This window comes from Pagrus pagrus (assembly GCF_965226575.1).
Source record: "Pagrus pagrus genome assembly, chromosome: 13".
In the NCBI taxonomy this organism is placed as follows: Eukaryota; Metazoa; Chordata; class Actinopteri; order Spariformes; family Sparidae; genus Pagrus; species Pagrus pagrus.
In genome coordinates, this window is record NC_140197.1 from 24,910,889 (window position 1) to 24,931,661 (window position 20,773).

Genomic DNA, 20,773 nt, shown 5'->3' on the forward strand with positions numbered 1-20,773 from the left:
TGTTGGGCTGGTGGGAGGTTCAGGGGGTGTCGGAAATATCAATGATAGATAGATAGATAGATAGATAGATAGATAGATAGATACTTTATTAATATACCACACATACAGAACACAAATGAAGGAGTATACAAACAAAATGGGAACACAATATAAGGATAGAAATATTAACAGGAATATAATAAAAATGATGCAGTCCGATGACACAGTGCAGGATAAATAAAAGTATTTGTCGAGTAAAAATGGCTTTTTTTATTGTATTTTTTCCATATCTTGTAGCTTCATTTCTAATCTGCATACTCTTATTGTGGAGTGTGATGTATTTAAGACTTTAGAAACACAGGAGTTGGAATTTACGAGGGGTCCTTCAAGGCAGCGTTTCTTTGGTTAAGAAGAATGAGGAACAAAATCAAGTGAAGTTTAACTCACACAAGTGAAACAAGGAAACAAACAGGTATAAAAATAAAAACATGTCTCTTGAGTATTCTGTGAAATCCAGACCTCGTGATCAGAGCTGCCGATTCAGAAAACCCCCCAGCGCTTCTTGCTTGTCGTCACCTTTAAAGATTTAAAAGTTAGTATTACTTCAGGTAATGGCAGACAGTCATTTGCTCCCAGTGCATCTGAGGTGTCAGGTTTTTTTTATTGCCCTCCTCCTCCTCCTCCTGACTTGGACTTTACCCAGCAGCTCGCTACAACTTTAAGAAATAAATTACTTGTTTTTTCTTTTCTGCAGGAAATCACATGGAGGTGCTCTTGTGCTCACATGACAGTCTGAACCATGGCTGGAGAGATCAATGAAGGTACAGTACGAACAAACTTCTCGCTCTCCTCTGAACACAACGCTGTGTTATCGTTTCGTTATTGCTTTTGCTTTTTCTCGTTTGGCGTCGCGTTGTCAAACCCGGTGAAAACTACAGTAGCAGACGTTTTTTTTTTTTCTTTTAAAACGTGGATGTGTTTGCGTGGTGAAGTCCCGATGGGAGCTGACCAGTGAGAACTTTTGGGTACATGAAGATCTCATGAAGCTGCTCCATCTAAAAACCGCTCATGAGTGATTTATTTTCATTTAATCTCCTGTTTATGCCTCCTTGTGCTTCAGTAATAGTGAATGTTATTGTTAGAGATGATGCAAACGGTTTATTAAAGTTTTTTTTTTTCACCTGCCACGTGATAAACTGTCACTTGTGCATCGCAGTGTTTTTTTTAAGCAATCTATCCTGGATTAATGACTTAATCTGATCTACTCCTCACTGCTGTAAATCTCTGATAAGGTTACTGAAGCTTTAGTGTTGTCTTGGAAACTCTAACATGTTTTTTTATACCTTTTATTTTTAAATGATCTGATGTGTGAGGGATGATATGAAGTCATGTGATTGGAATGAAATGAGTAACTAAGTCCCATAAAAGGTGATAAGATCATCTAACTCAGCTGTTAGTCCTGCTGACTGACTGACCTGCTCTTTTATTAAACGTGATGTGTGATGAGGGGGGATGCTGCTCTTGTAAGCCTGCTTGTGGGGTTGTGATGCCATGTAGGTGTTGTTCCTCTTTTAGGCTCAGTTCCTGCCTATTACAGGGAAGTGTATGAGGCCATCCGCTGTAGGACAGATGAGAGAGTGCAGGTTGAAGTTTTTCTGCGGTTGCTCCAAAGGACCGATCTCTCCAAGGTGGTGTTAGGCCAGGTGAGGGGCTCATACTTTACTTGTGCTGTGGGAGCAGGGGGGCGGTTTGATTCAGAGGCACCATAAAAACAACAATAAATCACATTTTCACTGTTTCAAAGTAAGGCTAACTAAGGCTGAGACTTGTGTTTTTCTAATCACGAGGGATCCATTCTCAAGTTAAACACTTGACTATGTGATATCTTTGTGCAAATATGTGTTTAATTCTGATAAGACAGTATGTGTTGGGACTTAACTTATCAGGGGACTACAGATAACGTGGGCCATGATATAGTTGTGATATCGACAGGATGTTAGAAAAGCTTTGTGGGGGTTAGCAGGTTGTTAAAGGGGCTCTGTGGACCTGGAACTTTTCATTTGATTATGTTAATGGACTCTATTTCTGTTGTTGATATCTGAGAAGCACCGAGACGAGACACTCGTGCTTAAAGTCACATCCGTTGTATTGTCACGGAAAATCCGACCCGAGTCCTTCTCAAAGAAATCCACAGTCCAGCAGCGTTGAACCGCCAAACAAATCATCCACAGGCTCGTACAGGAAACCCATAAGGACTCATTCTTCATGTCAGTTACAATCCGCTCATGTATCGCCAATAAAAAAGTGAATAATACATGAAAATTGTTACATAGAGCCCCTTTAAAGACAAAATTCAGTCAGTATCTCCTCACCCTCCTAAACAGCTGAAGCAGATGGAGACTTGTTTTAAAATGTAAACAAACAAAAATGAAACAAAATGGCTCCACACAGCTCCGCTGGCTTAATCCAAGTGTCCAGAGGCCCCGAGATCCCAGATTGATTTAGAAAAGACAATATTTATGCACATACAACCACTTCAGTTGGTGTGTGCGCTAGTGCTTTTAGCTTAGCAGCTACCATGAAGATTTCTGCTCTAAAGTGTTGTTAATGACGTCTTTTCAATCAATGTGGGATCTCGGGGCTCCAAAGACTTTTACATCTTGAAACAAGTCCCCATCTCCTTCAGTTGTTACAAGAATAACAAGAATTACAAGAATGTTGTGACACTGTTTTGCTTTGAAGGTCCATAAATCTTTTGTGGACTACGAAACTTCACGAGGGTGAAGTATTTAATGACTGAATTTAAATTTTTGGGTGAACTTATCCTTTAAATAATTGGCATCTGTCAGATTTGCCCCCTGTAATGCTGAGATATCGTCATATGTTACAACACATGTCTTGGGAGTATTTGAGGGCCAGCTCATAGTTCAGCAGAATTTCCCGTTTCCTGACTCTTCAGCGTATCATCGCCTTTGTGTCTAGTGAGCACTTTTTGCATGAAGGAATGCAAACCACAGTTGAATTTAGATGCCGCACTGAAAAACGGTGACCTTTGACGTCATGTTGTCTCTGTCCCTCTCAGATTGCTGAGCATGTTGACTCCACAGATGGATTCCTGAGCAAGTTGTCCCTCTATAAAGCGCTCGCTTTGATCGCTCTTGCTCAGCAAGGGAAGCAACCCAGCCCCAAACTCTTGGAGAACTGCATACAGGGTATGTGACAGCAGAGCAATAAAGCTTTTTGCTTAATGAGTAGCTTGATCATAACCTCCAAACCCCAGTCATCCCTCTGCCGCTATGATATGTCATCTGTACGGGGCAAATGTCACTCTTTTATTGGCTCATGTATACAAGGTTTCATTTCTTATAGAGTTTCTCTATGACAGATAACCAAGGATACACCCACCTAGTGTTATAAAGTGACAGGAGGACTTTTGGGAGTATTTATATAAAAAGAATTGGTACAAAATATACATCTTCTCCCACACTTTTTGTTTCTTTTACAACAGAATAAAAGCTAGAATTTGATATGATTAAGCTTCATTTGTTTTGTTTTATTTTATTTTGGTAGAGAAGTGCGCTATGTTTAAGTGTTGCATTCTTTCACTAGTCTGACAGTGGGAAGATGATAGAGGGGAATTTTATGGTTTTCATAGAGGTAGCCATTATGCTGGCTTGACTTAGATCCATTCCCAACCTTCTGTGATTATTTAAGGCTCTCTGTTATTTCAGGTGTGGCTAGTATGGCAGCTTGCTGCATGCCACTTCCTCCTCTGTGCAAGAACAAGTTTTCTGCGTTTGTCGCAGTGCATTACATTCAGATTCATGACCTTCTTGGAATGAATAACATAACATGGCGCAGGAACACCAGGCACAATACTGAGCCGACTAGAGACAAATAGAGCAAGACACGTAGTAATCTGTGGTTTTAACAGCAGCATTCCTCACTGTGAGGAAATTCATTTCATTCTAGATTTATCATTAACAAAACAAATATTAGAAGATATTCAGTGCTGGTTTTGTGCTCGACAGAGTTTCCAAAACCTCAGCTCGGGGAGCCGAGGGACTTGAGTGCGCTGAGGATGCAGCCGGCTCAGGAGGACGTACTGACGGTGTCCCAGACGCTGGACAAACTGCTGGTCCAAGACACAGTCCAGGTGGAGCTCATACCTGAGAAGAAGGGCCTGTTCCTCAAACATGTGGAGTACCAGGTCACCAGCCAGGCAAGAGACCCCAAACATCATACTGCATTCAAATTGTTGTGTTAGAATAAATGTGTTGCAGTATTTTTGTTTTACCCTTAATCTTTCATGCACTAGCCCATTTTCTGATCATTTTCGTCCTTTGCTTCATGTTTTCTAGCGGTATAAAATATCAGTTTACCGACGCTACAGCGATTTTGACGTCTTCCACGAGGTTTTGCTCCAGAGATTTGCCTACAGAATGGTGCCGGCACTGCCACCTAAAAGGATGTTGAAGGGAGGTGAGTTTACCCTGAACTCTGACATCCACACAGCTACGATTGTATTTCTTTGTTTTTATGCATTTCCTCCATCTTAGATTCACTACTCCGAGCCCATTATTTGAGATTATATACTTAACTGGAAGGTCGGCTGTTAATATCCAGGGGGTTCTGGTAGCTCGGTAGTTTTATGGCTGATAAATAATAAATGTTCAATTTTAATAGAAACTGGTATTCCTGCAGGTTCTTTTGTTTCAAACACAGTCGTCCCCATTCATCAAAGTTATTGCCTGAAAGAAACAGGGAAACTAGTGATGTGTAAAATGAGGCTGTTTCAGTTCACAAGGACTTATTGTTGCTTTGGAATGATAATTAAGTCAACACACACACACACACACACACACAGTGAGGGATCCTAGCAAAACACTTCATTAGACAGATCTTCATCAAGTACAGAATATATCGAAAAAGATACCAAACAGATAAATCCAACATCCTGCCTACTGTGCTGTTTTCCTCTGATATGTGCAGCACAAGATCTGCTTCAATATGTGCATATATAAGATTATTTCTTGGTTCACTAATTGGCACACAGTGAGAACATGCTGTTCTTTGAAAGACTACTCGACCAGTTTTAGTATCGTGCTTCCACAACATTGTTAAAATCACAAGTGACATCACCGGAGGCAGTTTATCCGATTTCACAGTACAATTAGTGGACGGAGCTTCCGTGTCCATGCAGAAGTGCCTTGAACCTGCATTCTTTCTACTGACCAGCAGGGGGCACCTCCACTGGTTGCAAAAAGAGGAACAATTGTATATAAGCTTATGAGAAAATGACCCTACTTCTCACTTCACCTGTCACCTTAGTAAACAGTTTCCTAATGAGTTTACGGACTCAATCCATAGTTTAAAGTCGCCTTCATTACAGAACGATGTTCATTTTGTAAATTATGGTCCCATTTAGTGTAAAATATAGGATCAAGCAGGGTATGCTTTAGGGGGAATGCTTGAACGGGATGCTACCAAAGGTCTTTTAGGCAAGTCTTGCCACTTGGCGACCATCTTGAAAACGCATAAATCTGATTAAAAAACACTTAAAAAGTTCAGTGACTTCGCCCCAAAATAAGGTTTGAAATACTCAGTGCAACAATACAATTTGCTGACATGTTTCCCGGTTCAGCAGACAATTGGCTTTTGGGGGGGAAGGGGCAGGATATGTGTCATACAACCGCCAACTCTGGCATTACAGAGGTTTCTATTCATGAAGCTTTAAGTGGGTTGTTTCCCCTCTTATAACGTCTTTGATGCTACATTATATAAATTGGCCTTAAACAATGATTTCAGTTTATTATTTATCAGATTGCTTTATGTGTCCTCGCGGTCCACTTATTTCCCACTGAAATGTATCCAATGGTTTTTGTTTCTCTGGTGTCCGTCCACAGTCCTGACCAACGTCTCTGAGCGCGAGTTCATCGAGGGCAGGAGACGCGCTCTCGGCAGATTCATCAACCTGGTGGCGCGGCATCCCTTCTTCTCAGAGGACGAGCTGGTCAAGACCTTCCTCACCTTCAGTGGCTCCGTATGTGGTACTTTTGTAACTCACTGCTGCCTTGCTCTGTGGCTGTTGCGCAATAAGCATTATCGTCACGATGACTGACAGTGAAATGCTTCCTGTTCCAGCTACTCAGTGTCTTTTTCCACTCACACCTCTTCCCAAACAGGATGTTCAGACTAAGCTGCGTGACACTTACAAGAAAACCGGCGATGAGTTCATGACCAACAGAATCGCAACCCTGGCAAAGGTTTGTCACGTGAACAATGGGAAGAAAACCCCAAACTGTTACCACTTAACCAGGTGTCTTTAAGAGCTGTGCTGTATCTGTTGTGTAGGAATATCTCCCCGCTGACATCCAGGCTCAGTTCTCAACAAGCAGAGAGCTGATTAGAAATATTCACAACAGCTTCCATAAGCTGCGGGACAGAGCTGAGAAAATGGCGGAGCGCTCGAAGGAGAATGCAACTGATCTCCTCATGTTTGGCAAAGAGCTCAGGTATTTCATTATTATGGATCTAACGTTGAAGTCTGTCTCTAGTTTCCAGAGCTTTTGGACTCCGAAAACAAATGTTAATAAGACTCCAAATCCTCTGTGTTGTTGTGTCTCTTCATGGTTGTTACCTTGAAATGAGTTTGGCAGCTCAGACAACACAATGTTCCTTTCTGCCCCTGTAATAATGCTGTTTTCCTCAGTACGCTGGGCTCAGATGCTTCATCTCTTCCCTCCTTGGCCTCCTCACAAAGCACCTGGGGGACCCTGCGTCAGTCTCTGAAGAGTCTGTCTGTGGAGTTCGCCGTGCTGTCTGACAAAGCTGCTCAGCAGGTACAGCCCTCAGTCCTTCATCCCCACCTCCTGCTGTCCAAAACCGGCACTGGGTAGTAAATGTTGTTGTGCTAATGTCCTCAGGGCAGACGGGAGGAGGACGATGTTGTGGAAAAACTCAATCTTTTCCTGGATTTGCTGCAATCGTACAGAGTGAGTCAGTTACACCCTTTTGAGTTTTTTGAGTCCACCTTCAGGTGTCAACAACCTCTTCATGACAGGTGATTTTATTTTGACGTTTGCATGTTTCTCGTCGCAGGCGTAATGATACTGTAAGTGGTCTGGAGTCTTTTCTTTTTCATGCCACTCTCTACTTCTACTCTGCTGCATTTCAGGGGGAATTTTTGTACTTTTTAGGTTTCTTGTTACACAAAACACATGAACAGTTTTTAAAATCTGATATTTTTACAGATTATACAATTACAGCTGAAACAATTAGGCGATTAATCAATTAGTAGATCGACAGAAATCAGTTGATTAGTGGAGAAAATAATCAGCAGATTCATCCACAATGAAATAAAATAAAATAATGGATCTAACTTTATGAAGCACTGAGACAGCATGAGATGCTGTGTATTCAAGTTCACGCCACAAGACTTTATCCCTGATCTTCCACTTGCTGAAGATTTTTGGGGATCGCTGACAAAAAGCCCGAAATCAGAGGCAGATTGTTGGAGCTCCAGTGAATGACAGTTGTTATGTCTGAACTGTTCAAATGAGCGATGTGCGCCGATGTCTGCTGGATATCTAGCGGGATGAATATCTGGTTAAATTGCTGACGGGTCGAGCAACAAGGAACGAGCTTCAGCCAATGCCACTCGTCTCCTTTCTCCCTCTCTCATCTGCTGTCATCCACAGCAGCTCTCTGAACCCGGTCTAACCAAGCATCCATTTGTATGGAACGAGCACATCAGAATATAAACACTGTGTCGACCTCGCTGAACCACAACACGAGCAGGCAATTTTTCAGTTCAGTTCCTTTTCAGTGCACAAATAACACGGACTGTTTGGACTGCGTCTTGGGTGATCTTCTGATCTATGACCATCCGTCGCTGATCAGTCGTGGACTGTGCAAACCACAAAGACCTCAAGACTCCCGATTACAAGACAGGAAGTAATTAGTAACTAGATTCAGGATTATGTAATACTAGAAGGGGACTGGTGGGCAGTTAAAGCCGCGTATACCACAATCTATTAACTCCGATATATATGGTCATTTCATATTTTGCACAAACAGTTCTCCCATCATCCTCGGCTGTTGTGCGTGACTGTTCTGTCTATATCCGTTGCCCTTTTGAGGCAGTTGAGGAGAACTGCATGTGACTGCGTTTTGTCTCCAGGATCTCTGTGAGCGCCACGAGAAGGGCGTCCTCCACGAGCACCAGAGAGCTCTGCACAAGTACAGCGTGATGAAGAGGCAGATGATGAGCGCCACAGTGCAGCCCAAAGAGCAGGCGTCTGTGGAGCAGCTGGAGTCACGGATCGTTCAGGTGACCCGACAGTTTCACATTTTATAAGGCTTCCTGACCGTTTTTAAGTCTTTCAGCACTTGATAAATAAAATGTTAAATTGGCCTGAGTGTATTTACTGCTAACACACTCACACCATCCACTGGGTGTAATTAATACCAAAATATTCTCACACTATCAGTAACCATAAAGTCTCTTTTAATTGAATTTAAACCGTTGCACATTTTCAAGCACAAACACCTCTCATGCTTCAGCATACTTCCTGTCCCTGATCGTCTATTGAAACGCTCGACGCAGGGGGGCAGATACGATATTATAACTGAATGAATAAGAGCAACTTTGAATGGAGCGAATCGCAGTTTCACACATGGGTGGAAACATGAGTCACATTAGGTTTCATATCAATTAACAGCATTTGTCAACTTGCTGTCTCCCTGCTGGTTTCATCTTGTGACTGTACTTCCTCTCAGTCAGTGTGGTTTGTCCGTGTTTGGCGTACGTGGTTAGAAATTGAATGAAATTGTTTTCTGATCAGTTTAGCTTCAGTTTTTTTTTTTTTTTTTTTTACACATTATGATGGTTTTTTGTTAAGTGTGTATGATTATTCTGTTAACAGCAAGAAAACGCCATTCAGACGATGGAGCTGCGTAACTACTTCTCCCTGTTCTGCCTCCATCAAGAGACGCAGCTCATCTTCATCTACCTTCCCATCACATCCCACATTCTCGGGGCTTTTGTTAACTCCCAGGTCCAAGGACACAGAGAGGTGAGGGAACCATCTTCTCTGCAGTTTCTTCTCTGTCGCTCCGAGAGGTCAAATCAGCTTTTAAATTGGCTTCCAGTGAAAGGACTAATAATGATGGATGGTATCACCGGAGGAATAATCTCCTCATCGAGGGTTCCAGCTTGTTTACAGTTCACACGAACAAATGAATGTCCCACACAAGCCTTTGCCTATTTATTTGTTTGTATTGAAATATTTATTTAAAAATCAAATGAAGCAAACAGGTTAGACGCCTCTATCTGAATTTAATCTTTTTCACTCAACCGCCAATATGGAAGGGCTGGGCAATATATTCATGTGTCATTATCGTGAAAATGAAACTGTATATCATCTTAGATTTAGGATATCATTTTATTGTGATATGACATAAGTGTTGTCTTCTCCTGCTTTCTCTCCAGATGGGAGCGGTGTGGAATGAACTCCAGCCGAAGCTCGGATGTCTCTTCGGCGGTAATAACGGATTGAAACGTCCCATCTGAGACCTAAAAACACACAAGTGGAAGGAGGGAAACGCTGCAGCGGACGAGGATCACAAACTGGAAAAGAACTTAAAAAATGTAGAGTGCACAACTTTTCGTCGTCTTATTACGCAGTATACATTCCATTCAATAAGAGGATCGTTAATGTAAATGGATTCTCAACTTCTCGACTTATTTCGGGTTTGATCATCGACCATGTAAATGGAAGACACAGTGGGCTCATAAATCTGCCATTTCATGCTCCGCTTGATGAGCAAATTATTTCCTTTTCCAAATGAAGGAGGGAAAATCCTCTAACTGTTATTTTATAAAGGGAGCAGTCAGCATGTCAGCCTCGAGGATGACGGCAAACTCATGCATTCCCACTCATTTCCTGAAGCACCTGTTTATAACTTTTTAAGAGGTTTTGTACACTAAGATAGCTGAGGAAGAATAGCGCTGGACAGACAGTTTGACTTTGTTAAAGGATGGGATTATTTTAAATCTCCAGTCATGAAGGTTTTTGCTGAATAACTTTAGACCAATGGATTTTTGATACAGATTTGTAGTTTATGAAGACGTGTCGCAGCATACTTTACATGTTTATGGACAATTGTGCTACTTCTCTCACTGTTATGGTATTTACTTCTTTGCTTTCTCCGCTTACATTGTTTGAAGACTCTCAGTTTTATTTTATAAGCTACTTTGAAAGGCTTACACTCAGAGGACAAATACTACAAAGGGCAGATATTTGAGATTTATTGATTAAAAAAACAACAACCTCTGGCACTAGTGTCAAAAATAACACTATAAGCTATTGATTTACTACCAAAGATATATAATATAAATTCACTAAAACACACAGCTGTGCAATAAGTCATTTAACGAGATTCCTAAGCAGTTAAAATTTAATAATCACTAACTTTTTTTAAGACATTTGGCCAAATCACCTTATAGAGTATTTTTTTCACAGTTGCAGATTTAAATTTGTTTAATGATGTGTATCAGGGCAAAGAGACGGTAGCCCTGAGCGGCCATGGGTAAAACATATTGTTTCCTCTTTTTTCCCCATGATAACGAAGTGAATTTTATTTGTTTTCTCACAGTCATGATAAATTATCCCATTATTTGGGGAAAACAACTTTGCATTAACTTAGCACAGGAAAACTGAGAAAGTAATATGTTTGACTCATGTCTCTTTTGGGCTTCCGTATCTACCGAAACAGTCAAGATTCAAACATTATTTTCTGTTTTTCTCTGATAACAAGTTATTTAACTTTGTCATTATCACAGAAATAATTCCAGAGAAAACAAGCTTTTTTTTTTTTAAGATAACGACAAAAAAAATCCGTTATCATAAGAAGAAAAGCTTGTTCCCTCTTTTGACTTATAGCCTAATGTTTATTAGATTATCGGTGCCATGATTTGATTTCTGTGAGGAAATGATTCACCTGAAAACATCTCGTGTTATCTCATGATAGATTATCTCGCTATCTTGGGAAAACAACATTTTTTATGATGTGATGATGGCATATAAAAGTTTGTTTTCTCCAAACCTTGAGAAAATGATCCCATTGTCTCAGAAAAACATTTTTACTCTGTGATAATGACATGAATAACTCATGATCTTGAGAAACCAAAAATAAATTTAACATGTTATCATGAAAACGAGGAGGAAACACATGTCTGACCCATGGCTGTTTCGCGCTTCCGTACAAAGATCCATAATATTACTACTTTTTAGATATTTGGCATGAAAACCATGATACATATTTGTGACTGTACACATGTAGTTTATCAGAGCATAATATATATATGGATACATATATTTTTCAATTCAAAAGGGACAATTTGCCACATACGGGCTCATGTTTTTAAAGTTACCTCACAAATTCTCATCGAATTGACTGTGTTGAAATGAACAAAGCCGGAGAGTAAATCGGGACGTGCACGTAGGTCAACTTTTATTTTATAAAGAAACTGAAATATTGTGCATACAGTATGAAACACATTTGAAAAAAAAACAGTATCAGGAATCAGGTTGACTTGCACAGAATATGAACCCAATAAAATTATGACTGTAGATATTGTAAATATTTTATCTAAGAAATCCTTGCTGAATTGTGTAAAATCAATTATCCTGAAAAATAAAAAGACAGAATGGATTTTTCTTTCACTGTATTGATGCTCTGCTTCTTTTTTTCCATCCGTAACAGTTATTTTACAAGTAAACACAGTAAAAAAGGAACAAACAACAATCACTGAACACTTTATAAAGATATCTTCAGCATTTAAAGAAGAAATCTGGAAGGCCGATACTTTTAATAAATGTCCTCAGAAACGCAGTTCCTGCCTCTCACAGTCGCTCCACCTCCTCCAGTTTGTGGCTGAGGATCACATCGTGACCCTGAAACTTAAAGTAGCCAACGAATTTCTTCTTCTGGAGCATCAGCGGGAACCACAAGATGTCATCTGGCCACATTTGACTGAAGGGAATCTGGTGACATTCAAACCACTGAGGCCTCATTTCTGGGAAACAGCAGAGAATAATTAGCAGACCTCCTAAAAAGCACACACTCATTTTAATGAATGAAGTGTTGCACAGTACCGAGGATTACGAGTATTGTTTTGAGACAGATTTAAAAAAAATGTGAACCTACCCTTTAAGTTCACTATATTGACGCACAATTCTTTCGAAGTAGGTAAACAACTGAGCAGATTTAAGATTTTAGAAACGTATGAAAGACATCAACCTTTGGCACCACGGCTCGACTTCTCCCGTCACTACACTGTTTAAAGACACGTAGCTAACTTTCCTCTCCCGTGGATGAAGTAGAAAATCACCACTTGCTGAGACAGCTTGTAAAACTTTAAAGCCATACTAGTATTGACGGCAAGTTTCAGCACCATTTCTCTCTCCTCCCGCCGGCTGTTTGACTCCTCCTGCCCTCCCTCAGGTCCAGTGTTAACGTCTGACTCCTCGACGAGCTGCACTTTGCTGTGCCTCCACTTCACCCTGTTGACCTTGACTAAATTCTCAGGAAGCGCAGATCACTGCAGGCCTCTGCATTCCTTCCTGTGAGGGCCTCTTCTTTCCTTTGTGAATTTACAGTCTTTTAAACTTAACTGCTGAGAGCATATTCATCGATTCCTCCCCTGAACTCGAGTGCTCTCGTTGCTCTCAGCCATGTCTGTGAAAAAGTTCCCATATAAATGTTTCAATTATTCACTCAGTGGGATCGTTATGGTCTGTTTTCTTTCAAAGGTGATTTCCAAAAACATGAACTACACACTGTGAACCGAAACTATTGATTCTCAGAAGGCATCGTTATCTCAGCTTTAAGGACGAGACTAGAACTCCCACAAAGCCTGGACTGGTATTGAGATAACAATAATAATAGGAAGTTCGAGATTAAGGAGAACCAAAAGTGAAAAGGGAATTTTATTAACTGGATAACGGTTTGTTTTGTTGGTCAGTTACTTGGAATCTTGTACAACAAAAATAGACGTTCCTCTTTATCTTCTAAGTGCATGCATCGTGATGAGACGTGTTTCCCCCACGGGAACTTTCCCCAGGGAAGAGAAACATTTGGAAGAACCAGGGTCCTAATGAAGTTCTGGAGATACAGTATCAGGCATTTTCAAGTTCTTAGACCAGAGAACTGTGAGTGATATAAGTGTAGAGTTATTGGTTGATGTCAGGAGCTGACATCAAGTGCTGGCGAACACCATTTTTAAAATCCTGCCAGCTGTGCGAAAAAGTAAATGAGAGCTTGTAAAGAAAAAAGCTGGCTGGCTTATGCACTTCATGGTTCCTGTTTGCAGTGTGAATGCCACAGAAAAAAACCCAAAACAAAATCCAAAACAAACATCATTAAAAGGTGTATTGTTCCTCACTGGGCAGTTCCTCTTGGGGAGTACCCACAACTGTCTGGTCGGGGAATGCCTCTTATTTGACCCCTTTGCTTGTGGGGTGGTACTTTCCAAAAGCACGGGAAATGTGGGGGCGGGGCTTGAAGCACTCAACAGCTCTGATAGGTTGAGCAACTTTATTTCAGCAACCATTTAAAAAAAAGTGCAGCTGCAAACTAGTCTGCAGCTGCAGAAAAAAAGCACATGACTGATGACTTTTTCACGGATCTTTGACCGCGATGAGACAACAACGGGCTCAAGGGACCTTTTATTCTCTGAAATGTAGTTCTGGGTACTTTTGGTGGAAATGCGGCTTCAGTTGTTCCCCTTCACCTCCAACGTTATGACACGTCTATTTTCTAAGTCATCGTTTTAAAACTATTTTTACATTATGAGTTATTGTCATTAAAAGATGCCAGTGTTGTTTTGAGCCGATACAGTAACTCTGTCGTCCCACAGCTGTCTCACTATTTCCCTATTAACATAAAACCTAGGTACAAACACACTGGAATTATCCTTCACCACTACCCGCTTTCATGTCCTCCAGTTCAGCGTGTTGCCGTGGAAACATACCCTCTGATTCGGTCGGTTCTCCGTTATAATCGTCGGCTCTGAAAATATGGACGTCCAGCAGCTGTGTTTCTCCAACAAATTCAAATTTGATGTTTCCGACCTTCTCCAGGGCGTCCACCGTGAGGCCGCTCTCCTCCAGCAGTTCTCTGTGGAGGACATCGTCACATGAATATTTGATAACGTGTCTTTTAGAAATAAAGTCAGAGTACACTTCACACAGACACTAACAGCAGGTTCAGATTGTAAAGTGTTGACACAAAGTGAGTCAACCACACTCACCGATGGAGGCAGGAAGTGAGAGACAATCTAGTAGGACGATCTTTGAGTTTGCAAAATCTTTTTTCTTTCACAGATGTTCACACGGCTGGAGAATTATTAATCGATTATAAAAAAAGTAGGCCATTGATTTTATAGTTTACAGCTAGTTGATTAACTGTTGCTGCTCCAATGTTTGCAATAAGACTAATAAGGTAGAGCTAAATATATTAATCAATAATACTACGATTCAAAACATGAGATGTTTTCACATCACAGTATTTCATGAACTCCAGCTCAGAGAGCTTTTGTTGAAAAGCTTTTGAGATTTTTCAAAACTCTTTACACACAATGCAGGTCCGCGATTGACCCCCGAGAGAAAACAGTTTGGGACTCGGCCTGATTGCTTTCAGAACTTCCTTCCTTTAGCTTGGGAACAAACATCCTGCTGATGACTGATGATCACACACACTCCAGACTCAACGCTCATTTATTCTGTCAAGCCGACAAAAAACATTTTAAAAAGGCAAATATTTCATCTTTCTTCTGTCCTGCAGAGTGATTTTAAATGCACAGATCTCCATCTTGTTTTCATGAATACATGTTAGAGGTGTAATGATGTCTACCATGGCTATGTCATGTCTTACACAATGTACAGTGAAGATTTCAACTTGAATAATTTGTTCATCAAGACCTGATGTGTGAGTAAAGTGTTCCCTTCATTTTTTTGAGCAGTGTAGCTATGACTTCTGACCCGTATGTATGTTTCAAAGTGTCTGATAACCATGTTTATAGGATAATAGCAAAAAATCTGTGCAAATCAGCTGTTGTCAGAATTTTTTTTTTTACTCGTTTTATTCATGTTTACTCACTTATGGAAAAGGTTTCTTTTATTTCCTCATTGATATTGTAAAGAATTAAAATTCTGAGTTTGTATTTCTTCTCTAAAACTACATAGTGCCCCTTTAAAGCTGATAAATGCTTTGTTTTTCACGCTTCATACTGACGGTAAAATAATATTAAATTCATTACAGCCTTTACTGCTTGTTTCCCTTCAGACTTTGTCAGAAATGTGTTGTGGACCTGCATCACACCAAACACACACTGTCTGCTCCTGTCTGACTCCGTGTGCATCACACTGAACTTCCTCAGTGCAGGTTCATGGAGACAGACAGCTGAGGAGATGACTTTACCTCCGTGCACCATCCTCAATGGTTTCTCCTTGGTCAACTTTGCCCCCGAAGCCGTTCCACTTCCCAGCCCCGAACCCTCTCTTCTTCATGCCGAGCAGCACTCTGCCGGGCCGGACCACCAGCACCAGGGTCAGCAGCTTGGGGCTCATCATGTCGCCAGTCTGACAGGAAGAGAGGAGGCACAACTTTACAGAAACAAGATGTCAACACCGCCTGAGCAAAGCACCGTGAGCTAACACCCTCACCTGTTCAGTGTCTGCCTGTCCCTGCACGTGACTCTATAAAAAGCGCGAAACTGGATTAAAAAAATAAAAATGAAGGAAATGATGAATAACAAACTCCCGCGTGCAGCGTCACAGACGTGATCACATGACGCACTGATGCGTGAGAGCCCGGATCGGTCTGAACATCATCAGACTGGACACAAGAGTCCCATCATGTGTTTGGTAAATCTGTTTAGGTCTGTGTTACTTTCAAATATGTTCGACTAGAAACTGCAGGCGTAATGTTTATCAACGTGTCATTCAGTCACACAACTGTTCAGATGATCTACGTTGTGATTAAACAATGGGGGGAAAAAGTTTAAATATTGTATATTAATATATATCATATATAATGTGTCAATATATCATGACAATTTCATCTTCTCTATCCAAAGCCCCTGCAAATATAACTGGGGAAAAGTGCTTTATTATTATCATTATTATTATTATTATTAATTGTTGTTATTTGTGGTAGGTAACAAAACAAACATATAATGAAACTCTTTGTATTTTCATTACAACTAATCTTGAATATAAAAATATAAAGTATTGATATATATGTAATAAAAAGTCAAAATTATGAGTTAAAAAATAAAATATTTATGTAATAATTTTGACTTTTTATTACATAATTATGACTTTGTAACGCATCATTTCACCTTTTTCATAATTATGACTTATGGGAATATTTTTTTCTTTGACAGACAGAAATGGACTTCCATACGAAACAGCCACGATAACAACGTCATAATTATTTTTTCTATAATTAAATTGTACTTTATTTTATGTCCCTCACATTGGTGGTTTTTCATTTTTCTGCTCTCAATTATCTTTTTTTAAAAATTATTATTCAGGCCTGAGCTTGATAGAATAATGAACAGATAGACCTACAGCACATGTAAAGCGATTTAGTAAAAGAAAAAAAGGACAAAATGAATGGATGAGCAGAAAGAAGCATGACTTCCTCAGGTAGGAACTATTGTTGTCAGTCTTCACAGTGAGGGGACATATAAATGTGTTACGCTCAGAGTTCGTCTTTGACCAATCAGGAGTTGTCGTTCCACGCAGGCGCAGTTGACCGTACACTGCACATGACCTCTCTCAGTCAAAACAATGTGGTGGTCGCCCGTCCAGAGGAGAGGGCTGCACTGCTCGTCCTGTCTGATGAAGAAGCTGAAGAGTAAGACTCCCGCCGGGCAGCGCTGGCTGCAGCGGCAGCTCAGAGACCCGTACGTCAAGGCTGCTCACCAACAAAACTTCCGGTGCAGGAGCGCCTTCAAGCTGCTGGAGATGGACGACAAGTTCCGGCTCTTACAGCCCGGATACAGCGTGGTGGACTGCGGGGCTGCACCTGGAGCCTGGAGCCAGGTGGCGGTACACAGGGTCAACTCAGCAGGGACAGGTGAGACAGGAGGCTGAGGACACACACACACACACACACACACACACACACACACACACACACACACACACACACACACACACACACACAAGGGTGGACAAAATAACAGAGACACCTGACAGAGCATGATACAAAATCAGTGCAGTGTTAATACCTGCAGTTCATCACCTGTGGATTTGTGTCACATGACCATATTGCTGTGTTAAGTAACACGTTCAGATACCACTGAAACACCTCCTAGTTAATTACAAAATGTTTTCCTGCATCCTAGATCCAGAGGTACCGTGTGGCACAGTTGTTGGCATTGATCTGCTGAACATACCAGCTCTGGACGGCGCCCACTTCCTGTCCTGTCATGACGTCACTGACCCCGCCACACACGCCAAGCTGCTGCAGCTGCTCCCCGACGGCCAGGCTCACGTCATCCTGAGCGACATGGCGCCCAACGCCAGCGGTTTCCGAGAGATGGACCACGAGAGACTCATCACGATGTGTTTGTCTTTGGCGGACTTGGCTGAGAAGATTTTACGGCCGGGGGGCTCTCTGCTTTGTAAATACTGGGATGGGATCCTCGCTCATAAACTCCAGGAGAAACTCTCGAGTGTGTTCGGGAGTGTTCAGACTTTAAAGCCAAACTCCAGCAGGAAGGATTCAGCTGAGAGATATTTCTTTGCTAAAATGTACAGAAAGGCAGTAAAAAGATCATAATTCTTTTTTATTTTTCTACATTGTGTCCTAAAATGAAGATGATGATGTTTTCTGGAGATTCATGAGCTGCACACACACACACACACACACACACACTGTGTTTTTGATGAGTGAACATGAAGAGGAGGCTTAGTAATGACTTTGATCAAAAGGTGGCACTGTTGAGGCATCAGAAAGGCTCCCAGCTGCAGACACAGACACATTACATACTGTTGATGCTGTTTTTTATCCATTCAAACTTAACACAGCAGCGGCAGTGAATGTGTAATATGTAAACCTATGCAAGAATCATCAGTGTGGTGTTCCTCAAGAGCCCAGTGATGCTGTGTTTCCTCTCAACTTATTGTTTGCCCCTCTGTTTGTTCTACAGAGTCGGTTTGGTGTTTGCTTTGTCACAGAAAGTCATTTACCAGTGCTGCTCATGCTAATAATTTGCACTGGCAGCCATGTAGAAATATGTAATCATTCTCTCAATGAGAGCTTATGAAGGGAAAACCTAATACATAAGAGTCACATACAGCATGACTAATGGGAAGTGGGATGATGCTGCAGCTTGGCACGCAGCGAGTGTTGCCGGGCTCTGCTCTCCGACAGCGGAGAGATGTCCATTTCCTGGGAAAACGTTTTCAGCCCGGTAGACAGATTTTCTTTAAAGATTCCTCTGTAAATGACGGTGCTGAACACTTTGGAGAGTATTCTTTATTTTTTATTTTTTGGGTTTCCGTGCTCTGTCATACTGATTACCGTCTTGTCAGAATTTTGAAACAGTGGCAATGAAATAAAAGGATGTTTCCGTTCCGTACATTTTAAAACACACACGTCGTATTTTTGCTGTCACAGAAACCAATATAGGGATCCACAGTATAGTTCTTGCTAGATAACATAAAACCCTTTATTCCAAAAAAGTTTGGGTGCTGTGTAAAATGTTAATAAAAATGGAATGCGATCATTTGGAAATGAGTTGTGTTGACACAGCGGTTTGACGAAGCGTTTAATCATCAAACGTGGTGAACCTCACCCCATCCTTGCTTGTGAAAGACTTTGAAGGACGCCCCTTTTATACTCAATCATGAAACTATCAACTGTGAGTGTGAGTACAGTTACATTGCTATTACAATATTACTCAATTACGATTAAAATAGCTTTTAATGAAGGGGTTTGGTTGGACTGGGATCATAAAACAACTATATTTTCTGGCCTCTACCCTGAGAAAGTACTACTGCATTTCAAAATAAAAGACAAGATTCGACTATAGTCCTGATTGAAAGTTCTGGCTCATAGTGCTCACTCTTTTGTTGTAAATCTTTCACTGTAAAGTGAAGCAAAAGTTTGCTGACTCCACTGACTCGATGAGCTCACTTTTGTCTCACATCCTCAGTAATGTGGGAATATGGAGCAAAGGGGATGCTAACCTAAGCTGCTAACACTAGGTAGCTAGGTTCAAGCCTCATGCTAAAACAGGTGCAAGCAAGTTTTTTCGAAAGACGGATACATAATTTAGAGTAGTTTCCCCTCAAAATATCTTTATTAATGTCTTGTTTTCTCTTTGCTAGCCTACTTCAGTTGTTTGAAAGACAGGTTGCTTGAAGGTTTTCACTGTAAAAGCATTAGTGCTATCACCATGGTTTCCAGTGGACTAAACCATTTGCTGCTTCTAAAAGGAGGGGGGGACGGTGAGAGGCTCAAACTTTGTTATAGATTAAATGATAAACAAACAAAACAGACACTCAGACTAGTATATTGAGCCACAGATGATAATATACTAAAGAGGCAAACCACGTCAAAGTGTCAAAATGGCAGACACAAGCAAAACCAGAGCACTGCCCTCCCTTCTTCCATTCACAGATTAATAACAAGCCTGATCAGAACAGTGAGGATGTCTTGGTCTATGGATGCTGTGTATAAATGGAAACCTTTTTGAGAAAAGGTGAATATAAATGTGTATCAGTCTTGTGTTTAAGAAGTAAACGTGGAAGAAAAATCATTAAATATTGAATTTTAACTCAACAAGCATTTGTGTTACATTTCAGAGTTGCCCACGAGCAAATAAAGTCCCTTTTACATTCCCAGCTGCTGTGTGTAATTGGAAAATCTTTCTTTTCTTATAAACAACAAACAAATTAATGATAAATTATCATCGTTATTGAAATCATTATTCCTAAATTGCTGTTTAAAGTTTGATCATTCCACAAAATGAAAATTGGACGCCTAATCAAGACTGAATTTGCATGTATGGCAGCAAAGGAAGAGATGGCTCACATGAATAAATTAAACAGGCTGCTATTTAGCCTTTCTGTCTCGGGAGTGATGAGCAACACAGTATGAACTGAGACATTCATGCCTCTTGGTAAAATTAACTGCATTGAAGGGGGACTGACCTCCAAAGATGATTGTTTGGAGTGAATGGGAGTCGGCCATGCCTGTTTGATGAAGCTGATAGTGAAAGATGTGAACAGATGACCAATTTTACTTCTCATTACTTGTTGATTATTCAGCCCTTTGCTATTTAGATTTAAATTATTCTAAAATTACTGCAGGATTTATGTAAATTCCACTGTGGCCGAGCACCCGGGCTCGGGATGAATGATGATTCATTCACAGGTTAATTCATTCTTCACCGGCCAGCTGCAGGTTCAGATGTAAATATTAGTAAATTAAGAGGGAGAATCTGATGGAGAGCTGCAGATATTAAATTCAGATTTGATGGCTCTATTATCGTCTGCGTTTGGAAAACAATCTACTGCACCAAAACCTCTTTTAAATGCTTTTATTTTGTTGTATTTTGTATGGATTTATAAGATGAAATATTTCTATACTTTTTTTCAAAATATCACAAAGCTGCCTCCCTGTTTTCTGCCAGTTTATGTGTAAGAAATCATTCATGATCAAATTACGAGGAAGAAGACGAGTATAATCAGCCACCACTTAGTGTCAG

General features: G+C 40.7%; 3 protein-coding genes across 5 annotated transcripts; 2 read left to right on the forward strand and 1 right to left on the reverse strand.

Annotated features, from left to right (window-relative positions):
- Positions 1–515: 515 nt before the first annotated feature.
- Positions 516–11,713, forward strand: snx8a (sorting nexin 8a). Of its 2 annotated transcripts, XM_084372498.1 has the most exons (14): positions 516–571; positions 734–800; positions 1,537–1,682; positions 3,062–3,191; positions 4,011–4,201; positions 4,341–4,461; positions 5,886–6,022; positions 6,165–6,245; positions 6,334–6,494; positions 6,692–6,821; positions 6,906–6,974; positions 8,162–8,311; positions 8,907–9,056; positions 9,473–11,713. In XM_084372498.1, exons 2-14 carry the CDS (start codon positions 779–781, stop codon positions 9,551–9,553), a joined length of 1,569 nt encoding a protein of 522 aa, XP_084228624.1. In that variant the 5' UTR covers positions 516–571; positions 734–778; the 3' UTR covers positions 9,554–11,713. The 2 variants fall into 2 exon arrangements, with proteins under 2 accessions (XP_084228624.1, XP_084228625.1); XM_084372499.1 differs by lacking the exon at positions 516–571 and having other exon boundaries at positions 1,555–1,682.
- nudt1 (nudix (nucleoside diphosphate linked moiety X)-type motif 1) lies at positions 11,472–15,923 on the reverse strand. Of its 2 annotated transcripts, none has more exons than XM_084372501.1 (4): positions 15,711–15,923; positions 15,466–15,650; positions 14,018–14,163; positions 11,472–12,061 (listed from the first exon to the last, which is right to left on the reverse strand). In XM_084372501.1, exons 2-4 carry the CDS (start codon positions 15,615–15,617, stop codon positions 11,889–11,891), a joined length of 471 nt encoding a protein of 156 aa, XP_084228627.1. In that variant the 5' UTR covers positions 15,618–15,650; positions 15,711–15,923; the 3' UTR covers positions 11,472–11,888. The 2 variants fall into 2 exon arrangements, with proteins under 2 accessions (XP_084228627.1, XP_084228626.1); XM_084372500.1 differs by having other exon boundaries at positions 15,466–15,626; positions 15,711–15,922.
- An 865-nt stretch (positions 15,924–16,788) lies between these two features.
- Positions 16,789–18,924, forward strand: mrm2 (mitochondrial rRNA methyltransferase 2). The gene is made up of 2 exons (XM_084371034.1): positions 16,789–17,130; positions 17,402–18,924. The coding sequence occupies exons 1-2, from the start codon at positions 16,842–16,844 to the stop codon at positions 17,836–17,838; spliced, it is 726 nt and encodes a 241-aa protein (XP_084227160.1). The 5' UTR covers positions 16,789–16,841; the 3' UTR covers positions 17,839–18,924.
- Positions 18,925–20,773: the final 1,849 nt, after the last annotated feature.